The 24,183-nt window shown below is 38.1% G+C and overlaps 1 protein-coding gene across 1 annotated transcript in view; it reads right to left on the bottom strand.

The window, feature by feature from the left end:
• The window catches only part of ADAMTS16 (ADAM metallopeptidase with thrombospondin type 1 motif 16), a 74,679-nt gene that overhangs the window by 5,849 nt on the left and 44,647 nt on the right, over positions 1–24,183 (bottom strand). Inside the window, exons 14-20 of the mRNA XM_053468280.1 lie at positions 23,335–23,465; positions 22,236–22,359; positions 19,949–20,193; positions 15,874–16,012; positions 9,721–9,847; positions 1,416–1,617; positions 399–593 (exon numbers count right to left, since the gene is read on the bottom strand). Of these exons, the coding sequence (XP_053324255.1) occupies positions 399–593; positions 1,416–1,617; positions 9,721–9,847; positions 15,874–16,012; positions 19,949–20,193; positions 22,236–22,359; positions 23,335–23,465 (1,163 nt within the window). The remainder of the gene's footprint in view (positions 1–398; positions 594–1,415; positions 1,618–9,720; positions 9,848–15,873; positions 16,013–19,948; positions 20,194–22,235; positions 22,360–23,334; positions 23,466–24,183) is intronic.

Genomic DNA, 24,183 nt, shown 5'->3' with positions numbered 1-24,183 from the left:
ATCATCACCTTGTTTATATTATGTGTATATTATACCTTTTCTGGTATAGTTATATCACCATGAGTGGTTGTGCTTTAGTCACAGAGCACGTCAGTCTCCTGATATGACCAGGTGATTGAGTTACTTTACCTTAAAAGCCAAACACTAGCCTTGTAGGTTATAGTACAATCTTTTATTGAACGGTGCCTAATAGTTTGTCTCTAAATAAAGTATAAGGCCTTATAACACAGTTTTCTTCAATAATTACATGTCTGTAAAATACAACCAGTGATCAGGCATTGAAGAGTTCAAGTGGATGCATAAGGGAGATTTAGAATGATTGAGAAAGTGTTTCTATATGAACGTATCAACCTCCTTCTAGTCACATGAGCCATTTAGTATCATATACATTCACACACCTCTGACCAATCCGACACAACCCACTGAAGCTTCTTAGGTTTGTTGCAGCGTTTAACCACACAGGTTTCTTGTGTTTTTGGCTTGAACTCTGATGTGCAGGCTGCATCATTAAGAATGTGAGCACGAGGAGAAGGATTGGTACTCTTGCAAACCACAGACCTTTTTTTCCATCCTCTGCCACAAGTTCGAGAACACTAGAAGAAAAGAAATTCCATTATATCTCCGTGATCTAAGGAATGATACTAAATATAATGATCAATGGATCAACTAAGGTCCTCAGTTTTGTCAAAGTGGTAATCATGTTCTTTTAGCAACAGTTTGAGAACCCAATAACATATCAATCAATGCTTTCATGAGCATGCAGCCATACACAATAGCTGAAAGCCCATTTCCAAGAAAGGCTGCAGAAATTTGGGGGAAAAGAGAGACGGGGAATTCAGTAAACACATTTTTTACTCTAGTTTAGCAATCATAAGTATTGCCCAAGAAGTTATTGTTGCCAGCGTGCCATTTAGTTAAATGTCCTTCGCATGGCTTAATGTTAATGCTGTGGTATTATTACTATTTATCACACAGTGATAAACCTGCGTGCAGGTTTGTGTATCTTACAAATAACCATCTTTTTCAATAGAAAAAAAAAGCTTACAATGTAAGTGGTGTTTAATGTGTGCATATGATGTGTGGTTACAAGGGGTTATAAACACTTCTTAAAGGTAAATGAAACAGTATTCCTCAAAACTCACCATTAGGTGGCAGATTTAGACAAAAAGTCACAGCAAATAAAGAGAAACACACTTGGGAGTTGACTCATACAGTGCTACTGTGTAACCCGGTAAAATTATTTAAAACCCCAATCTAGCCGAGACTACTATCAACAGGAAAATTCAATATTTTAGGCTTTTCAAGGTTCTGCCGATCTCTTTGGCACTGGAAGGTTAAAGATTAAAGTTGTTAAAACTAAAGACAGACCTGATTGCAGACTTCCATCGAAAGTTGCATGCTTTTTTTCAACTTACCTCCGACCAAGGCCCAACACTCCATGCTGGTGGACAACTCTGAGTGTTGCACGCCTGTCGGTGGGCAGGAGCCGGCAAGGGACATAATTTGTTTGCCACCGTTCCCATCTTGTAATTTGCTTTTTGGGTGCAGTGGATCTGACGATATTGCTCTCCAATCCCACAAGTTTGACTGCACTCAGTCCAATTTCCTACTGACCAGCTAAAGACATAGGAAGACAGAGGATGAAGCCAACCATGCAGTCAACTCACATTGAAGCAGAATCTAACATACGCAGATAATCTCTAAAATGATTTTTCATGGGTAATTCTTCAATGACAAAACTTTCCATATCCTTATTAGATTGTGTGCTCATCAAGACAAAATCGCTATGTGATGCAATGTTTATGTCCTGTTCACCTATGGTACACAGCTGTGGAATATGAAGGTGCTATATAAATTAACGGATAATATTAGTAAAAATCAGAGTGGAAATTTTTGCGAAAAGCCTGTTACTACATGATAAATTACTCTTGTTCATTGATTCAACTTTAGGCTACCGTAGCAATTCCTATCTTAAGACAATATATAACATATATAAAAAAATTTTTTAATACTTTTTCTCAAGCTAGGAATTCTATCACAAATGTTTTAGATCTCTTATACCCACTGCTAAAAAGTGAACTTAGAAAAGCGAACTCAGCCATATAATTGAAGAAGAGGATTATCCAATTCATTTTGTAGACATACGACCAGATTACGGTGGTACGCTCATGTGATACAGCTTTAATTCTATGCAGTTTTGTTATCAGTTAAGCATTTCATATTGTGCTTTTCTTGCTAATAAATCATGCTGGGAGCAGTATGAGCCAGCGCTGGGCTACAGCCCCATGCCTGGTTTATTACAAGAGGAGGAACGTCAGCTGAAGCTGGACTAGCCAAGACATCTCCTCCCTTTCATAAGTAAGTTGGTATGTTTTTATTAAAACGAACATTAAATAAATATTGAGGATGACTGAGCAAAATAATTGTAAGATCATGTAATGGAGAGAAACTGACATACACCTCATCACTTATACCAGACAGTCAATAACTATTTGTTGTAGGACCCTACATGTAATATAAATCAACTATATAATCCTAAAACAGTTGTTGCAAATTCTTCAGCTGCATTTTATGTTGTAAAATAACACACATATAACCTAGTCGTCAGCTGTACAGAACAAGTGTCATACAGAGCACATGGCTATTTACTTTAAGAAAAAAAAATCTATTTATTCAATGTAAGATCATTTGTGTCCAATACAAGAAACCTTAATATAAAGTTAGAATAAAAAGTTAACATAACTGTTTTAATTTTAAAGCAATGCATTTTATGCAGTTTTAGAAGCAGTCAGTGATGATCAGCTGTTCCTTTATCATTTTCTCTGATCCACTCCCAAGCAGCTGCAAATACCCCATACCAGCAATCAGAAGAAATCCCTAACAATGAGCTATTTGATTTACGCCTACAAATAGGTATATAAAAAGGAGAGTTTTTACAAATCAATTAATATAAATTGAAGTACCAGCAAAATATATTGCATGCAATTTATCAACAATTAGCCTAGATCTACCTAAGTACCTGCTAACTTACAATATTCACCACCGAGACATTGTAACTATAATTTGAATTTGTATTTTAAAAGGTAAAAATATTTCAAAACGGAGAGGACATATTGTACTAATGTTATCGGATGGCCCTTTAATCAGTTCAATGAATATAACCAAATACCGGTATATTTTGAGTAATGTGGTTTACGTTGCATTTTCTTTGCATTATAGGTATAGAATTACTACATTTAAACCAAGAGTTGCAAACATCTGTGAAGTTTTAAATTCCATGTCAAAGAACCAGTAATCCAGCAGAGTACACCAGGGGATCTGTCATCACAGATTTTATTAACACAAATTTCATGAATTAAAATAAATATAGCTTGTGTTTCACAGTAGCTGATATATGTGGCAGAAGGTAACACAACTACCATGTCTAGGCAATTTCCCGATGTTTTTTTTTTTTCTGCTCCTTACTTTTACAAAGGCTTGTCTGAATCGGAGCAACTTAATAGATAAATAAAACTTAATGGTAAGGAATAATCATTTAAGTTAAGACAGCCGCTCAGATGTGAGGATGATTTAGTTTGTTAATACGTATTAAAAGTAGAAACAAATATTCTGCCAGTAATAAGTTATGAGCCATAAGATCAATTTCTAGATACCGGTTGAAGTCCTAGCACTGTTGTACAAAATGAGAGTCAATGACATCTCGCGTTTCAAAGAGTACTGTATCAGTTACTAGTGGGGTCAATATTTCTACTACTGTTATAAATCAAGTGTATCGGCTTTTTTATGCAACATTGGCCTGAAGACCCAGTAACTACTACTTACATGCTTACGTTAAATGATTCTGAAAAGTATATTCCTTATGCCGTTAAAAAGTTGATTTACCAGTAAGCAGTTAACTTGTATTGATACTATAACATCAATGATCGAGCTACTGTTTGAGTTACCGTATATTCCGGCGTATAAGACGACTGGGCGTATAAGACGACCCCCAACTTTTACAGTCCAAATATAGAGTTTGGACTATACTCGCCGTATAAGACTACCCCTCTACCCAGCGTACAACAACCAGCCAATCACGGCAAGCGATGTACCTTACCGGTGATTTGCTGGTTGATTTGCTGACATATACATACATGCACTGCCCTTACACACACACACACACATATATATAATATATATATCTATATATATATCTACACATATGCCTGTCCATACATACACATTTATACACTGCCCTCACCACACACCCCTGCCTTTACACACACATGTATATGTATATGTATATATATATATATATATATATATATACACACACACACGTATGTATATATATATATACACACACACACACACACACGTGTGTGTGTGTATATATATGTATATATATATTATATATATATATATATATATATATATATATACACACACCAATATATATATATATATATATATATATATATACACACACACCAGTGTATAGATATATAAATACACACACCAGAATATATATATATATATATATATATATATATATATATATATATATATATATATATATATTTCTCCCCCCTTTCTCCCCATCTCTTACCTTATCTTCTGTCTTCTTTCTTCCATCCAGTTGTGGGAGCCCGAGGTCTGGCACTTCAGACCTCGGCTTCCCTGCTCTCTAATCACTAGGCGCCGGGACATGACATCATCCCTGCGCTCGGCATCAATAGCCGGCGCCTAGTGATTAGAGAGCAGGGAAGCCGAGGTCTGAAGTGCCAGACCTCAGGCTTCCCTGCTCCCTCATCACTACGCGCCAGCAATTGATGCCGGGCGCCGGGACATGACGGCATCCCTGCGCTCGGCATCAATAGCCGGCGCGTAGTGATTAGAGAGATTGGTGGCTTCGTGGGAACCTCCGGCTTGGTAAGTACCCGGCGTATAAGACGACCCCCCACTTTTAAGAAGATTTTTTGGGGTTAAAAAGTCGTCTTATACGCCGGAATATACGGTATTTGTATTAATTTAAAAAATGGACAAATAACTACTTATGACTAATAAGAATACAATGTATTTTTAATAAAAAGGTATTTCCTTCTGAGAGCTAGCTATACTATAATACACCCATAAATACCTTCCCCTCCAGGCACGTGCTCGACTGTCAAGCGCTACTTAAACGGGATCCAACACTCACACACACTACATATAGGACACCCGACCATTGCACCAACAGGGACTTTTATGACACTGCATTCTATATACATAGACATTAATATGTAGTTGGTCCCTCCACTGCATCTATAACAGCTTCCACTCTTCAGGGGAGTCTTTCCACAATATTTTGGAGTATTTCTTTGGGTTTTTTTGCCCATTCATCCAGTAGAGCATTTGTAAGGTCAAGCACTGATGCTGGATAAGAAGGTCTGACTCGCAATCTCTGTTGCAGTTCATCCCAAAGGTGTTGAATGGGGTTGAGGTCAGGGCTCTGTGTGGGCCAGTCAAGTTCTTCCACACCAAACTCATCTTGCTTTGTGCACATTGTACACACACACACACACACACACACCTATGTGTGACAGGTGTCTGCTTAAATGCAACCAAGGGAAGGCAAGACACTGCTTCAGATTAGCTGTCCTAATAGACAACTGAGATTAATAGTGTAAGGAGATGCCTAAAACAATTATGTATCTCGGGTAATATCCGTGTCCTGGTTTAAGGCCTCTGGGGCTCCTCACAAGGACAGTAGTCCTGGGAAGCTCCTAAGGTATTCATTCTCATGTAATCCAAGCAGCAGCGGCCCATGTTACCTAAACTGTCAATCTTTAAATTGATTGTTTTATAAGACTTTAACCTGTCAATAATACTGTTATTCCATGCACCACCCAGTGATCTAAAATTTAGCCCTGTCAATTAGAGCATTTAAGCTTTTCAGAACACGTCTTACTAACTTTGAAATACGGTACTAGAGTTATGGATCTCTGTGACTCAAAATGTCCAGAGAGACTCAAAATGTAATTGGAAAAAACTTGTAACTGTGGCCGGTTAATCCTTCTAGTGTTTTAAAGAATCCTGATATTAGTTGTAGTATAACAGTGTACTATTAGTAGTATACTGTAGTTCATCTATTGAAAACATACTACCATACAGTTGCACATAGTAGCAAATTGTAAAACAGTGATGACAAATCATTTATTTTAGATGGCACAAATAGAAAATAATTATCAGTATAAAATAATCACACCACAAAAGTGGCAAATGTTATATAAAAAGTATATAGATAGAATCTGTATTTTTTCCCAAAATCCTATAGCTGAGAATACATTAAAACATCACGGGTCTGTTACATTAGTTATAATTATATGTATTATAAACCTACCTTACGTACATACTGCTGGCCCCCTTTGTTAACATATTCTTACCCTTAGGTTCTGGCACCCCTTTGTAAAGGTAGGCTGGGGAGGGGGAATGATCTCAGAATAGGAAATTAACAAATTGTGATTTGTATTGTCACTTTTTGCCATTTAATGCAGATGTCTCCAAAACAATTACACTGATGGAAAACCAAAAACTGCAGTCACCTGGTAGGCAGCTTTAATAAACAAAATGTAATGAAGCTCAGATATGGTATAAGAAACTGAACGTCTTTAGAATTCACATGGTTAAATAACCCTCATTGAAAGAATCGTGTCCCCATATGATATGGAAAATCTCAGCATACGTCTAAAAGTATATGATTTTCCAAAATCTCACTGCCTTGCCTGAATGTGTTCAGCTTAAGAAAAGTCAGCAGTATGAGGCACTAGAGAAATCATGTTGGTAGCCGAGGGGAATGATGCAGTCATCAGACTCATATCCATTACTGCTTTGGCTGAGCTTTGCAAAGTTTAGACAGTTCTGCTCAGTTTTAAGATTATGACATCAGTTGGATTTATTTAAAAATGACAAATGTATCTGCCTCAGGTGCATTGTAAAATATTCTGTGAAACACTGTTAGAAAAAAATATAGTATAGCTACGGTGTTTCTAAAGGCTACAAAAAGAGTGCTTGCGGATGTGTTATTAGCGACAGTATTTGTCCATTTTGAGATGCCTACTAAAAACCAAAAACACATGCAGCCACTGTTGGCTTATGCTGCCCAAGCAGCTACAGTGAGGGTTTCACAATATATTAGAAATGAGTCCAATACCACTGTTCCGTCTTGTGAAATACTGCATGCCCTTCTTAAAAAGGCAAATGGAAGGGACCACATGAGAGATGTCTGAGGCATAGATGTCATGATGTTGAAAATTAAGTGCTACGGTTAAAACTTTTTATTTCCTTTTTTTGGACACAGCGCCAGCGTGCATTTGTAAACTTTCTTCATCAAAAAAGATGTGCAAATAAAATTTGCAGTAGACAGTCTGCATTATGGCTGGGCATGGGCAAACTGCCCTCTATGAAGCTAAGGCTAAGTGAAGTTGAGCAGATGTTGGCAAACCAGATTGTAGCACATGGTGGCCATAGATGTTTGTTTAATAACCAGAGGTTTTACAGGAAAATTGGGATTTCAAAATGAAGCTATACGGGAGAGTAGACTTATGTGAACAGTAAACTGGTAATAAGCTAGTTGCCCCAGTAATGCTGGAATTTCACAGGGCATTATATATTGAGTTCTGGGCCTTTTACATGAACTATGAACTGGATGACCTCTGTTTGCACTTGAGGAGGTTAAAGTGGGTCATTTAATAATCCAGATTCCAGAAGAATAGTATTTTTTCTGTATGGGATGCTAGTAAGCGAAATGTATAGACTTGTAGAAGTGCTAAGGAAACAAATTATCCATCTTGACTGAGGATCTTTCCATTCAAAAATGTATTTGGCCATGCAGACCAAAGGTACATTTGTCTACTAACAGTAATTGTGCTTGTGGATATTGAGAAACAATAGACAACACAAATAATATTTAAGCACACCCAGTAACAAATTGGTGTTCCCAAATTTGTACCCAGATTTGCTCATCCATATCATAGACTTGCCAAAAACATTAATCTAGTTAAATAACCATTGAAGTTTCTAGGGAAAAAAACATGTTTTCCATCAGTCTATTTATTCCAAAAGGATTGTGGTGAAATGTGATGAAGGACCAGGCAACATATGCCAAGTGTATTTTTGTGTGAGCCATTGTTTGCAGGCTCTTTGGGTCTAGGTTAAACATTTTTTTCTAATTTATGGCATTGCGTAGCCAAATGGACTGACTGCAATACACACTACACCATAAGTATTGGCCATTTCTCACAAAAAGCTGATGCAGTGATGCCCATGGTGAAAATATTGCTGTCAGAGGTCTTAATCTGACAAAGACATTCATCACTCTGTTCACACAGAAACGGCATTGTTTCTTTTTTCCAGAGGAGTATAACACAATCACTAAAAACGTATGATTAATCACATAGAAAGTAAATGTGAACTGAAATTGTACTTAATAGAGCTGGCCACATCTTATGCTCTTGTTGAATCCCTGGCAATACGTTACATCACATGCTCCCCCGCAATGAATTCTTATACTACGACACTCAGCGGATAGTTATTTTAAAAAGGTCTATAAAAAATCACTCATTTTATTGAAAGAGTAGAACATGCTTGGATTAGCGAACACAACAAGCCATTGGAACACAGGAGTGATGGTTGCTGATAAAGGGCCTATGTACGCCTATGAAGATATTTCATTTATATTGAATGCCATTTTAATGGCCAAAATTTGCTTTTCTTTAATAAACAAGGGCATTTCTAAGTGACCTCAAACTTTTGAATGGAGGTGTATTAATGGGGAAATTCTAAGCCTGTCTGCCTACCCTACCTATGGGCATCTTGATCCCTCTGTGATCTTTAGCTTTGGCTATTCTTAAAGGAAAATATTGCAATAGCATTACCCTCTACATTTTTATAGTAGGAAACATTATGCTGCCATGAAAAATCTATATGTTAATGTTTCCTATGAAGTGCGGATTTTAGGTTCATCTCTAATTTTAGGTTCCATCTTAAACATCTAATGGCTTAATTCATAGTGATCCAGTTCACATAATGCTCTATTCTAGTCATGCTAGTACATATATACTAGTACATATAAAATGCTACTATAGGATATATCACATCCATGCAGTAATGCACAAAGTGGCATATTTTAATATGCAAATGATATAATTTTACCGGTAGACATCTTTATTATGGCAATCAAATGAACCTTAGCAGATCTGTCATTGTATTCACACCTTTGAAGGATTATTCACATATAAATCAACAGAGACACTTTTTATAGCAACAATGACATGACAATTAAGTTCCCTGCAAAACTAGAAATTACATTTTTAATACTGCATTTTGTTACGGAAGTGTTAAATTCAGCAGAGTAAGTGGAATGGTACTAGTAAACCTGTTAGCATTAAGGTAGCATTGATACTTATCCAGTGGAAGAATTACTAAGATTATGAAAAATGCATTTTTGTAACCAATTTCCATACATTTCTTTATACCTTTGCCCTAATAATAAATATTGTTTTATGTATATGTACACAAGCAAAATCCCTACACGCAAAAACACAGCAAAACATGACAATCGCTCTGCTCCATCAGTGTAAAATAGTCATGAAACAATAGGTAACATTGGATAAAAATGCTTCCAGAATAAGACATGCTCCTTCATCAAGAATATACCATGCATATTAAATACATTTAAATGTTTTTTTACAGGAACCTTACCTTGGAGGACAAGCTTGCAAATTACAAGGAACAGGTCCTGTAATTGGGCGATTCTTGGCATTACAAAAGGAAGTATTTACTTGGACACGCATGTCTTTGTAACACCCTTCCTTTGTATTCATGTAACCTGCAACCATAATACAAAAAGAATGAAATATGTTCCTCTTGTAATTCCTCTTGTAATTAAGTAATTTGCAAATTGTAAAGATGTTTAGGGTCAATGCCGGGAAGCCAAATCAGTTTAAAGTAGGGGATTTAAGAAGGTTTCTGGATGATACAGTAATGCTAATAAGTAAGGTTGATTAAGAGAAATCCCAAAAAGGACAAGTTGATAATAACAAAATCAGGATTTAATTCCCCAGTCTAAAGCTGATTTGTTGTCCCAAATCAAATGTTTTACACAAAGTAAACCTCTGTGTTCTCAGGATCTGCATGACTGTCGCTTTGTGTTAAGTCACCTCTCCCCAATTAAGCCATTGACTTTCAGGCAGCCGGATTTCTGGAAGTTTAACTGAGGTGAAGAGAGATAACTTCAGGAAAAAAAATTGATTAGCTAGTGATGAGATAGTGCAGCCACTACCCAGCTTCCAAAAGTCCAAGCCATAGGAAGCTTTGATACATTAATGTAGTTATGCCACAAGGCAAAGTGTCATAGAATCAACAAGGGGCAGATTCATGATAGGATATCACATTCAATCTATTTGATTTAGGACTGAGGAAAAACAAAAAAAAAAAACATGACTGCCACACTCACATAAAAATGATTTTAATTATAACAACTAAATTCCTACGTGATGCAAGTCAGCCATTAGCGACCACTCTTTCTGGAATACTTTTGTTTGACTTGATTTCAGCTATTAGGACTTAAGCTGGTCTTTGAAGGAGTGACTGTGGTTTGTTTTCATTCACCACACTCATCAAAAGGTAACCTGTTCTCAAGTGTCTATAAACACCTTCCTTATCACAATTAGATAAACGAGGATGTAATTATGTAAAATTGGGGGTCCTCTCCAAGGCATTCTTTTGTTCTTTTATCATGCAATTATCTGAGTCCCAGCTCTTCAGCTGCTGTGTTTTAGGATCCCTGCTTTTAACACAGCAGAAAACTGATACATATCATCTGTGTCCACAATCACAGTTACTGGTAACAAAGGATTGTTGACAGATTTCAGTATAAAAGAAGCCATCAAAGGTAATTCATTAAACAATACGAGAGCTACAGAAAATACCCTGGACAAATAGGCAAACACAGACTTAAAAAACAACATGCCCATTTCCTGCACTCCAGGGTACCTTATACCAATACTATCAACAAAACCTTCACATACCCATCTTTGCATCTATTTTAGAACTATCACTACTTTAGTTACTTTTAGCTTCAATGTTTTATTAAGACATCCAGAGTTACGCAAAATATATATTTATAATGAAGATGTTGAGCAATTTTATTAGTTATGCCTTTATAAACAACGTCACAAATGATGGTTTAGTGTTGTTAACTGTTTTATTAGAATAATAAACCCAAATTAATAATTATAGGAGTAAGAGGGTGTTAGCGTGCTTGGCAAGTCCTTTTGCATATGGGTTTTATTCTCTATTGTTTAAACAGGCACTGTTCTCTATCAGTTTGCTTTGTATTTGCTTATTTTACCCATTTGGGCATTTTTGATAGATGTGTATATTACTTTGCATTGGTGTTTAGTGTCCCATTAGCAAGTCTGTTTTCCCTAAACACATTTTGGTTTGTAACCACTGTGTAGTTGTTTAATGCGGAACAAGAGGAAAAAGACAAAAAAGTGGATTTGGGATTTATCCAACTCAACTCTACAGGGAGAAAGAACCATTAAATTCCCTTACATTCCCATAATTTTACAGCAGATAAACAACTCCAGAAAATGAGTAATTATATGGCTGTAAAAGCATGGAGAACCACTATAAGTCTCTTTCAGCTGAAGTTAAGATTTATCTTTTACACGGTTGCTTTGTAAGTGTGCATATCATAAATATGAGTCAATGTCTTCATTTATTAACCTTTGGCAGAAGAACATTTCAGTTTGTGATTTTTTTTGTGTGCAATTTGACAGATTTATGATAAAGCACTTAACTAATCCAGCAGGGAGGCGTGTGAACAGAGGTAGGTTTTGATCCATCTAATGCAAATTTCCACACTTGGTCAGATGAAGATTGGTAACACACTGGTTTTTAAATCATTAAACAATTAAAATGCTAAGGCATAGGAAGACATGTAATCCCCCTCTATTTGAAGGACTGAAATTAGATGGAAAAACTGATAATTAAAATATTTTGTCCACATGCCAATTGCAATTTTCTCTATTTCTACTTAGACACACAGCAGTTATAGGATTCTGTTACAGACCTCATCCACTTAAGGTCCTCTGATGCACAACAAACTGACCCACAAGTGTTTATAACAACTTTCCAGCTGCTATTCAAAAAACTAGAACCATTATGGTAGCAGCTGGAGGGTCACCTCGGTCTACTGCTGTAGAGCATTTCCTCTCTGGGTACAACGTAGCTCCATCACCACAAATACACACTTTTAATTAGATCGCACTGATCCAGGCAGGGGTTTTCACTCTTAACACTGATCCATGGCATAGTAGTTAAGTGTGTTGTGGAGAACATTATATATTTAGCTTTAGGTCATTTGGTGCCAATACATACATTCGATTTTCCGAATTGTGCTATACAACTCCAGCACAAAATCCAAGAACCAGTTGAATGATAGTAAAGGGATACTAAATGGAATATAAAATGGGGCAATAACCACTTAAAGTAATAATAATAAAAAAGTTATACTATAAAATATGTGGAGATTTCAATTAAGAGAATACAACTGATTTCCCTTCTAAAGAGCAAATGGATAGTCTGTTTAACTGGAGCGGTGAGGGGTTTGTAAAAAGTAGCATATTTGCGGACCTGTTCGGCCAAGGACAGTTTCCTTAGATAACATGCTTGTTCATTGACACTAGGTAACTTGTGTGTGCCTGCCTTATGAATGTGCAATTGCATGGGCTGCTGCCTTATTTTTTGATAATGTATCTGCTAATTTAAAAAAAAAAAGTTTTTAAAAGTTAAAATGTATCCATCCTATGCTTTCCAATTACCGGTGTCATCCATTTTTGATGCCCCACCAGATCTGTCCACATTACCCTCACTAAAAATCCAACCCAAGGTGTCCCTACTATAGATAAAAGACAACACAGAATGAGCAGTGGAAAAGCTGGGAAGACTGGGATCCAGTCTGGCTGGGATCCAGGAAATGTTTCTTTATACAAAGTACAGACCCACATACGAAGATACAATCCACTATATGTGAATGCAGAGGAACAAGTTAGACACAATGGAACATGCTACGAAATCTTCAGTTCGCCTACCCTATCTCTACATAACTTTTAATAATGTACCGGAGGAGTTTTGTTTTTTTTTACTTCTCAAATATGATCTTCCAGGCTTTACCCTATGGACAAATATGTCATTTTATAACAGAGGTACTTGCCACAAAATTGGACTACAGGTAGTAATAAAACACAAGCATTTAATAGCGATGGAACATAAAGATACAGATGCATATTTGTTAATATGCTAATAAAAGGCCACATTTTATAAAGGATAGATCATTGGTTCCCTCTTTTTTTCTTGTCCTCCCTGTACACTAAGATGAATATGTTCATGTAAAGATTTCCACTTGTGACCACTTAGTATTCGTTGCTCTCAAAATAAGCGTTTCAATCCTGCTTTACACAGAGAACATACTCAGTGTTTTTTTTTTTTTTTTACAAATGTTAATTTTCTATTTTTAACACGTGTTTATGTTTTACTAAAAACAGCAAAGTTTATGAAAATGCTTGATGAACTCATTTCCCAGAAATTCCCCTATGACACAATACAGCAGATGAAACACATTGGTCTAATGAAATATTTTTAGTATTTGAATTTGACCATTTTTCCCAATGCATCCACACCATATCCCTCATAAGCATAAAATTATCACCTTATTGTAAGTTAGGAGGTCACAGTAACCATGCAATAAAATGTTTTATTTTGGCAACTGTGCCAGGCCTGCTAAGGAAGTGTTACAGACATGAATTAAACAGTTCTCTGCTGGCGCAGTGCTATGTTACAACTCTTAGGAAGGCAGCGAATTTCTCTTTGGTGCTGATAATGTACATTGAGCAGAGCAGAAAATTGCTCTACTGCATGTCAACCATTGGTGAAGAGGTGCTCTAAAATGACATGGCTTATTATTATTTATTGATTTACAGAGTGCTATTATACTCCAGAGCACTGCACAATGGGGCTAATACAATACACACACCATTTTCTGCATCCGAGCAGAAAAGTTGTGCTAAGCCCCCTCCATACCTTACTGATGGGTGTCGGGATATGACATCACATCCACGTGTACCACATCTTAAGGATGCACGGCATGGAAGGAGCCGGCAGAGCACTCCATAGCGCTAATTTGCTGGTCGGGAGATCAGGGATCTTTCTTTTAACCGGCTCATTGAGTAGTGGCGTTGCAGAGATGTTATGTCGGAGGCCGGCTGCAGCGCTCCTGGACCCGGCACCCTGGATGAGATATATCTATTTAAACTATTATTTCTGGAATCCACCAGAGTGTTTGCAGTGCCCCTATCAACAGACTCATAAAGGTTACGCATGAGAAGCAATTCCTGTTGAAATTTGATAAGTAAGGTCTAAATATTGTTATATTATTGACCTTCCCATTGGCATACCTTGGTATGGGGTGAAGCAGATATATATTTTTTGTACTGATTTTTTACTTGCTTTTGTTTTATTTGTTAGTGTGAATTACCGGTATTTCAGAAAACAGAAAAAAATAAAGATAGAAAATAATTTTGTTATGGTAATAAGATTAATCATTCCACTGGTTGCTAAGAAGATAATACCACTTTACTAACTTGGTACCACAATCAACATTTCTACGTAACAACTAAAGTCTCTTTTACTAAGTGAAATAATGCCTATTTTGTTACTTTCATATAGTATGGTACGATGTAGAAATCTTCCAGCAAAGGCAAAGAATGAGAGACATTTGGAAGTCTCATTTTTTGACTGGGACATGAAATAGCTTACAGTGGTTTACTTGTGCTCTACAGAAACTCCACTGAGTAGTACACTTTTACTCAGTCTATATCTTAGTGTACTGTATAAAAAAAATATGGACTCTACTGATTAATATCCACCTTTACTGTAGTGCAGTTATAAAGCCAGAAGTATTTCTTGTAAAGGCATAAGCAGTGATTAAGACCAAGAGCACAAATCTATTTTGGAATTCCAGAGTAGGATAAAACTGATAAGTTAGAAATACACATTTTAAGGAAAAAAAAAAAAGTGTCATCCACTGGACATTATAACCCAAGCTCAGTTACAAACCGAAGAGAATTATTTAAGGCACTTTTGCGGTTTCTGTGTGGAACTATTTACAGATGCTCTCAAAAATCCCAAGTGAATAGTCATGGCAACTGTAAAGTGGTATGCGGACTACTGGCAGCAGGTGCAAATAATAGCTTTCACTTCCAGCACATTCCTGGTAGTCACACATGAAGCTAAGGCAAAAAAATGCTTTCATAGGCTTGACATGCTAAGAACAATAAAAAAAAATAATAATTTCTTATTTCTGACACATGTATTTGTTGATATTCCCATTCAAGCAATTCTTTTATAGAACCTCAAAAAAGTAGTATCTAAACAATCAAAATTTCATACCGTCTCTGAGTAAACCATTGACTTTGCGAAAACAGTAGGTGCTTGTACTTTAGATGTATATCTTCATCTTTTATAGCTCGATTATTTGTTAAAACTAGCAAAAGCATATGTTTTTTCTAGTCATTGATTGTTTAAGCTATTTTGTTTAAAAGTATTTTGTCAATAATGTTTTCGGTGGCTAAAGATGACAACATTGTTGTGTCATGAATACAAAAGGTGGAGTGGATTGGAAGGGGGTAGTCTGCAGATCCCGAGAACAGGAAGTTAAGATGGTTGGTTCATATGGCTTACAAATAGTAGGAATTTGCTTTATACACATTTTTAAATCAGTAAAAGACATCACATGGGCTTAGGTAGTATAAAATAATAACATCAACAAATTGCATTAATATACTCTACCTCCTCCACAAGAAGCCGAACACTCAGACCTAATGATAGCCCAGGTGTAGTTGTGTTTTGGGGCTATTTTCTTCTCACTGTCAGATTTGGCCAGCGAGAATTCCCATGTGATTCCAGGGTTTTTACCTTGTAGCAGTATCTAGAGAGAGAGAGAGAGATAGGGGAAAGACTGCATTAAATAGTTAAAAATACGGTAATAGTGTTATGTTTCATTTTAGGTGCTACATTTGATAATTGAAGGTATGTAAGCTAGCTGAATACCAGTGGTTTACTCAGCCCACTGTTGAATTGAGACAAACTGCAGCACATAAACTTCCAATGCCAATAGTGGCTATTTTTTCCTCAATAATGGCGGTCTAATAAGCAAAGAATAAAATGTGAAAGCATATTGTGCCAAAATCAACGCGTTGAACTGTTAGTCTCTATGGATGTATACATGTAAGATTAGGCATTTTCTTTGGAAAATTGAGATTTGCTTGTTGAAAATAAAAAAAATGTGTTCATTACAGTAACACATAGTTCGCTCCAGGACTCATTTATTGAATAGTACTATTTAATTACATTTTAGATACTCCTATATGCATTACTTTTAATTCCTTGTTTTGTCCATACTGTTTCATGCAAAGTATATTTATGGTCTATTCACAAACTTCAAGTTGTGTTGAGTTTGTAGTGAGTCGTAAGGGCTAACTTGACCAAGTTGGCTAAAAGTGAATAAATAGTATACTCAGTAAAGTGAACTCAACTGCTATCTAGAGTTTAACTCTACTGTCAACTATCAGTAAAAAGATAGAATTGCTATTTTTGAGCAACCGAAATACATGATCTTGGCATGGCATACCTTGAAGAATGTTGGTGAGGCATAAAGAGCGGTCAATGTAATTTTCCAACTATCACAGCTTATCGAAAAGTTTGAGTTGCAGTTTCTGAATTGCATTTAATGATGTGCCTTTTACTGGTTATCAACTATTTATATATGATTTTTATTCATCAATGATGACAGGTGTATTACATACAAGTCTTTGCCTTTGCCCTTCCACAATGTAATATGGCTTCCAAGAAACAGATGCATGTTGATAGACGAAGGGCTGTATTGGACTTAAAATTAAAGCAAGGTAAATTTGTGGCCTCGGGGGAAACAATCACATTTTCACTGTTGATCAACTTAGATCTTAAACGCCAGATCAGTTTCCTGAAAAAACATATTCCTAAGTGAAATCTGAGACTAATTTTTGGTGAATGTCAGCCAGATTCCCCTTTAACTCGAAAAACGGGCCAAAGAACATGGCTGTAATGTTTATTGGGTAATTCAGCCGGATATATTGAATCCAACATTTCTAATTATGTTTTGCATTCCACCTGCCAGTCTGCTTCCCCAATAGTTCAATTAAGCGGAAAAGGTTACCTTTAAATGGCATTAAACAAATTAAATTACTTGATCCATATAGCACCTTTTATACTGGGGCAAGGACAGAGTATAAAATGTAAACGATACATGGTAATCCACGATAACACACCTTGTGTGTTCCACCTCATCGGGCAAATGTTCTCCAAATCTCCTGAGCACAGATTTTGCATCAGCACAGCTTTTAAACAATTTAATAGCACGCAGGTCATCAAATCTCTGGCAGCACTAAATGTACCTAATATGCCTAATTCCATGGAAAAATTTACCTTATGTAAGAGCAATGGAAGAAAGTGAAAATTTAATTCCGACTGTATTTGGAAGCTTTTCAGAGCATCATTATTAACATTAATCAAATGTCACCAGAAGTCCAATCCAATACAATTTGGGATAATAAAACATACATTATATACAATATGTTTTCGCCATGTCATTAAAAAATCACTCCGATCTATCAGCTTTGTATATAAAAATGTACACCTCTGAAGCCGTGACCATTCCGTTGTGTAATTTAGGTACCTTAAAATAGGTTTATCTATTTAAAAATTTTCCCTCCTGGCATACCAAGGAGTCGCAATTATATCAGATAACACACATTATGTTGACAAGACTACATGCAATTATATTATTTCCAAAGAAGTGGAGCTGCAGAATCTAGAGAGCATCGCCAAGAGAATGCAAACATATATTTGTTGCTGAAGTTGTCTATTTATAGCCTTTCCTCTCGGTTGTTAAAGAGACACTCCAGTGCCTCATGCAGCCCCCTTCATCGAATAATGCATATTACAGTACTTTGCATTCTGTGAGCTGAAAAAAGAAAAAAGACTGCCCTCCATTTCGCCTGAAGTAGCCAATCAATGTCAGGAAAGCATTCCATTAAAATAAATGGGAATGCTTTCTGTGCATGCATGTAGGAGGTATAGCTATAACACCTAGAACCAGGGCCATGGTCTATGGCAGGGGCGTCCAACATGCGGCCCGCGGGCCAAATGCGGCCCGCGAGACCTCGAGGTGCGGCCCGCGTAAGATCGGCAGTCAGGGCAACCGATCTTACGCGAGCCGCACCTCAAGCCCTGCTACTTACTTGTGGGAGGGTCTTCTGGACTGCACACAGAGGAAGCGGAGTTCACGTGACATCCTACTTCCTCTGTGCTTTAGCAGAGAAGGCAGAGGGAGGCCGCGCCCCCTGCTGAAGTCTGTAAGCGGCATCGAGGAGCTGCCTTGCAGGTAAGGAGGTGGGGAGGGTGTTTGAATGAGTGTGTGTGATTGAGGGAATGAATCTGTGAATGAATGATTATATGAATAAATGAGTGTGTGTGTGTGTGATAGCATGGATGTGTAAGTGCTGGAACCTAGGCATTATGGGACTGTGATTGCTGTTAGCAATCACACTCCTATCATGCCAAGTCAGCCAGTACATGCTGAAACCTGGCCAGCTGCCCCCCTTGTGTATTGATGCTGCCAGCAGTATGGGGTCTGCACTTACAGCCACCCTGTACCAGCATGTACTGGCTGACTTGGCATGATAGGAGTGTGATTGCTAACAGCAATCACAGTCCCATAATGCCTAGGTTCCAGTATTTACTGGATGGATGTGTAAGTGCTGGAACCTAGGCATGATGGGACTGTGACTACTGTTAGCAATCACACTCCTATCATGCCAAGTCAGCCAGTACATGCTGAAACCTAGCTAGCTGCCCCCCTTGTGTAGTGATGCTGCCAGCAGTATGGGGTCTGCACATCACTTACAGCCACCCTGTACCAGCATGTACTGGCTGACTTGGCATGATAGGAGTGTGATTGCTAACAGCAATCACAGCGAGCACAGTCCCATCATGCCTAGGTAACAGCATTTACTGGTTGCCTGGGTTGCCAGCATTTACTGGTTGCCAAGTCATATTGCTAATTTTGTCCAATTGTGTGTTACCTACTTTTATTAAAAATGTGAGTTTTTATTATTATTTTTAAAGGTGGGGGTCATTTTCCGTTTTGGCTAAGTGAACCCTGAATGTTTTGGTCCAGAATTTTCATTTTAGTTCATCCCTAGAATAAATCTAGGGAATCCTGAATTTGTAGTCGCAAAACTTTCTAGGCCCAGAAATCAGTGAGAGGAAGAGTAAAGGTTTTTGTGTCATTTACTTTATTTTAATCTGCATATTTTATTAAAGGCCATATTTTTTGTCACAGTGAAAAATGAGTGCGGCCCGCACACGTATACAATTCTGATGAAGTGGCCCACTGCAGAAAAAACTTGGACACCCCTGGTCTATGGGAACCAGTACTGGAGCAGGCTGGTGGTAAGTATTGTAAGAGTGCATGCTGGTAAGCAGCTGATTTACAATGTGCATTTAAATGTAAGGTAGGATGGAGTATATGTGTTCTGAGCATGTTTTAAGTGATAAAACTGTGGAATGAAAAGTACAGTAACCGAGGGATTAATTCACTAAAGAAAGAGTTTGTAGGAGTTTGAGCTGGCCATATACAATGCATATCTACATCATTATACAATATCAAACTTTGCCTTCAGGAAAAGGTCATTGGGGCTAGCCATGCGTAAGGCAATCGGGGAGTCATGGAGTTGTAACTGCCACTGGACTGTGATAATTATATTGTTGTAAACAAACAACAAAAACGCTCTTCGTGCTCATATCACACCGCATAACCACTTACCTCAACTACTATTGTTTCATTGGTGGGTCCAGGAGAAATTAAACTTTCAGGATTATTATATGGTCTTTTGTAATCAAACACCGTTCCTGCAAACTTGTACTGGCCAGGCCAGTCCACGGTCCAGTAACCATTGAGGTAGTATTTTTTGTGGGTGTTACGTAGAGCAATATAAGAGGTAGAAATGTTCATTTCAGAAACACGAATGCTGCGAGCTCCAGCTGGGATTGTGACGACTGAATAATATTCTAAAAGTGGCATAAAAAAAGTCTATTTAGAAAAGAAAACCAACAAGTTCTGTAAGTGGTTAAAAATACATACTGTACAATTGGAAATGTCGCTGACAGTAAAAATTCCTTTTTGAAGGCACTATTTGGGATTATTCAGTAAAGGGAGCGTGTACAACCTGTATACATTCTATGGGAGCAGCCAAGTTCTTCCTGGAGCAGAAGCTCTTTGGTGTTTGCTCTTCATAATGTATAGTGTAGTCAATGAGAGGAAACCAAACTTCTCCAGCAAAGGCTCCGTTAAAAACATGGACCCCTTTGCATAAAATTTTTTTAACGAGTACAGTAACTTAATTGGATCTGTTCGCCAAAAATGAGAGTCTGCAGAGGTAAACCTGCACAAATGCTACGTGCAAGTTTACTAAAATCAGTTCATATTTGCTTCGAGTACTTGAAGGATGCATGGCATCTTACATCGACTTCAATGGGCTCTAATATGACCAGTTGGCATCTACGTAGGATGCCAAGCATTCTCAAAACACTTGGGGCTCCACATTTTACAATCAGCTGCCATCTGAAACAGATTTTTGTTTCAAACATTCTCACCCCCCCATGGGTTGCACCCTTTGAGTGCCAATGGGTGTACAGTGATTATGAGGGGTACACAGGGCTCTTAATTTTCTTTTACTGATGCTACCCCTCCATCATACAAGCCAGAAAAAGAGGAAAAGGGGAAAAGGTAGAGGGTTGCGTCCATAACGCCTCAAAGGGTATTAGCAACTTCCTCATCCCAATGGCCAGGGGGTGGGGAGCACAGATGCCCCTCAAGGGTTTTTAAATTCATTTTAATCCACCATCACACTAAGAATAGAATGGGGAGGGTAAAGAGAGGGATTGTCTCTCCCCATTTCTTCCATGTTTTTTATTATTGCTTTATTTACCGTATTTATCGGCGTATAACACGCACTTTTTTAACTAAAATTTGAAGCTGAAATCCTACCTGTGTGTTATACGCCGATAAATCCTAGAGCCAGTGGCGGAACTACCGGGGTCGCAACTGCGACCGGGCCCTGGAGTTCTGCCAGTCAGGGGGGGCCCAAGGGGTGCCGAGCGGTTGCTGAAGACGACCGCTCGGCAACTCTCGGGCCCCCCTGACTGACAGAAATCCAGGACTCCTCTGCTGGCGGCCGCCGCCTGCCTCAGCCTCCGCCGCCTGCCTCAGCACTTCAACTCTTGTGTTGGAAGCGTGAGGCGTTTGTCTCGGGTGCCGGCGCTCAGCAGTGAAGCGCCGGCACCCGAGACAAACGCCTCACGCTTCCAACACAGCAGTTGAAGGTAAGTGACCGGGGTGGGGTTAGGGAGAGAGAGGGGAGATCCTGAGAAGGGGGGTTAGGATGTGTGTGTCTGAGTGTGTGTGTGTCTTACTGTGTGTGTGTCTTACTGTGTGTGTGTCTTACTGTGTGTGTGTGGTTTCCCAGATAGCAGTGATTCTGATGAAGTTTTTTTTGTTCAGTTTTTTTGTTCAAAAATGGGGGTGCGTGTTATACACCAGTGCGTGTTATACGCCGATAAATACGGTATTTAATGACAATTTAATTGCAGCGAAGCAATGCCTGCAGTTAATGTTGGTAGTTTAACGTAATAGTAAATATGCAAGTTGTTTTGTATGTGTTGACATGCAATCTCAGTTGATTCTGCTCAGTCAGGCTGACCCTTAACGGACAACTCAACTTCCTAGTAACTGTACCCAAGTGTACTGTATTAATGTCACATTTATGGCTTTGCTTATCCAGAGCTTTTTCAAATGTCAAATAAGGGACTCTTTCTACATTCTTTCTACTATTGCATACATTACTGGATTCAGGTATGTCTTTTTGGACAAAGCTACAAATTATTTTGATCTTGAAATAACTTTACCTCAACTGATTTTTTTTTTTTAATGTACATTCGGGTCACTCTCCAGCTGTTTTGAAACTTTAACATCCTTTATTGTTGATTAGCCTTTAGGCAGCAGATATATATATATGGCACACATTGCGTCTATACATTTGTTGTATACGTACGGTTGGAGTAGTGTTGTTTTGTGTACTGGTTCCTGTAAATCTTGCAGGTGGAATTATCCCCCTTACACACACCACATGTATCCAGGACAGCATTGGACCCAAGGATCTGGTCACATCCAACTGTCTATCATGAAGAGAGCACTTGAAGTCACTGTTCTGTCAACTAAACACACCTCTAGTAATGGTTTATACTTTTTTTATCACACACATAAAATAAATGAATCTCAAAAACCTCTCTTGCATAGCATGAATGGTACTGGAAAAGCAATTACCTCACAAACAAAGCTTTATAGGGCTGGAAAGGTGTTTATTTTTTTATTATTTATGGTTGTTTTAAGAATATAGGCAATACCACATGTTTAACAACATATAATGTAGCATGCTAGTAGCTAGCACTCAAGCCAGGGTTCCTCTCTCAGGACCTCTCTTTGCCCTGTGAGGACAGGGGGAACAACTCCTTCCCTCAGCAATGTCCCAATCTGTAGCTTGAGAGAGTTTAAATGTCCACCTCCTACACCTGTTGCATGCTTCATTAAAGTCTTGGACTGAATCTTAACCTGGCATGGACTTCCAGTCTGTTCAAACTAAAGAGGGTAAAGCATTGGCCCAACCTGTTGTCCAATTGCCCCACCTCAGGGAACCATATACATACAGCGTGGTTCCACTTTTTAAGGGAAAAACATGGCAGAGCAGGGCTCTTCCTCTCACCGCGTGTCACAGTTCCACACTTAGTTGTAATATTTAGGACTAAGCATGAGAGATTGAAAGCCTCCAAACTCTAATGGGAGCCCTTTTTAATCATGTAAATATTCTCAATTTTGCCTGTAATAAAGACTAATCTGTTTTAATATCCTTCTGATTCTTGAAGGGGGTGCACTACTAAAATTCCACTTTATGTATCTTTGGAAACTGGGTCCCCTTTCTTTCGTGTAGCTGTGCACTACGCTACATTTAACTCAGAGGCTGGGTTACAAATTTACACAGAGCTGGAGGATTGTTTCTCTGTGTTTCTATTTTATTACAAAACCTGTGTTGTGCTTAATATTTTGTGTAAAAAAAGGCATGTAAATATGTATAATGAACCTTGTACCACTCTTACCTCACAGTTTCCATCAATACACACGTTGTTACTGTGCTCAGAACACTGAGTGCCATCTTTTACTTTGTTTGACAAGGAAAAGAAAAAGTCAAATCCTTCTGCGATACAGTATAATTTACAATAGTCCTGTTCTGCAAAAATTAGAGCAAAAAATGAAATATTGATGACACAAAAGCATTATGGGCACTCCCTATCATGTCATCATTTAGGTATCAAACAAATGATTATCATCATCACATCTCAACTAGATACTAGGTACATTTCTTCTTTGGAAAATCACGAAGCACATATTTCTTCCTCTGATGTCCCACTTTTCTAACAGCTCAACATGTTTGGTGGTGTATTAGAGCACCATAGTATTCTACAACTATTATAAATGATATTATACACAGATCAGCTATAACATTATGACCACCTGCGTAATAGCGTGTAGGTCCCCCTTTTGCCAAGCAAAGCAGCCCTGACCCGTCGAGACATGGACTCCACTAGGCCTCTGAAGGTGTGCTGTGGTATCTGGCACCAAGAAGTCAGCAGCAGATCCTTTAAATCCTGTAAGTTGCGAGGTGGGACCTACATGGACGGATCCTGGTGCCAGCTATCCACGTCATGTGAAAGAAAATGTGAATCATCAGACCAGACCTCCTTCTTCCATTGCTCCATGGTCCAGTCCTTATGTTCACGTGTCCATTATAGGCGCTTTTGGCAGTGGACACCAGCATTAACTTTTTCAACAATTTTTAGCTACAGTAGCTGGTCTGTTGGATTTGACCACATGGACTAGCCTTCACCCCCCCATGTGCATCAATGAGCCTTGGCCACCCATGACCCTGTCCCTAGTTTCTTACTTTT

Source organism: Spea bombifrons, chromosome 5, assembly GCF_027358695.1.
Source record: "Spea bombifrons isolate aSpeBom1 chromosome 5, aSpeBom1.2.pri, whole genome shotgun sequence".
Lineage (NCBI taxonomy): Eukaryota > Metazoa > Chordata > Amphibia > Anura > Pelobatidae > Spea > Spea bombifrons.
Note: the sequence above shows the minus strand (reverse complement) of the source record. Positions and strands in the feature narration are given on the sequence as shown.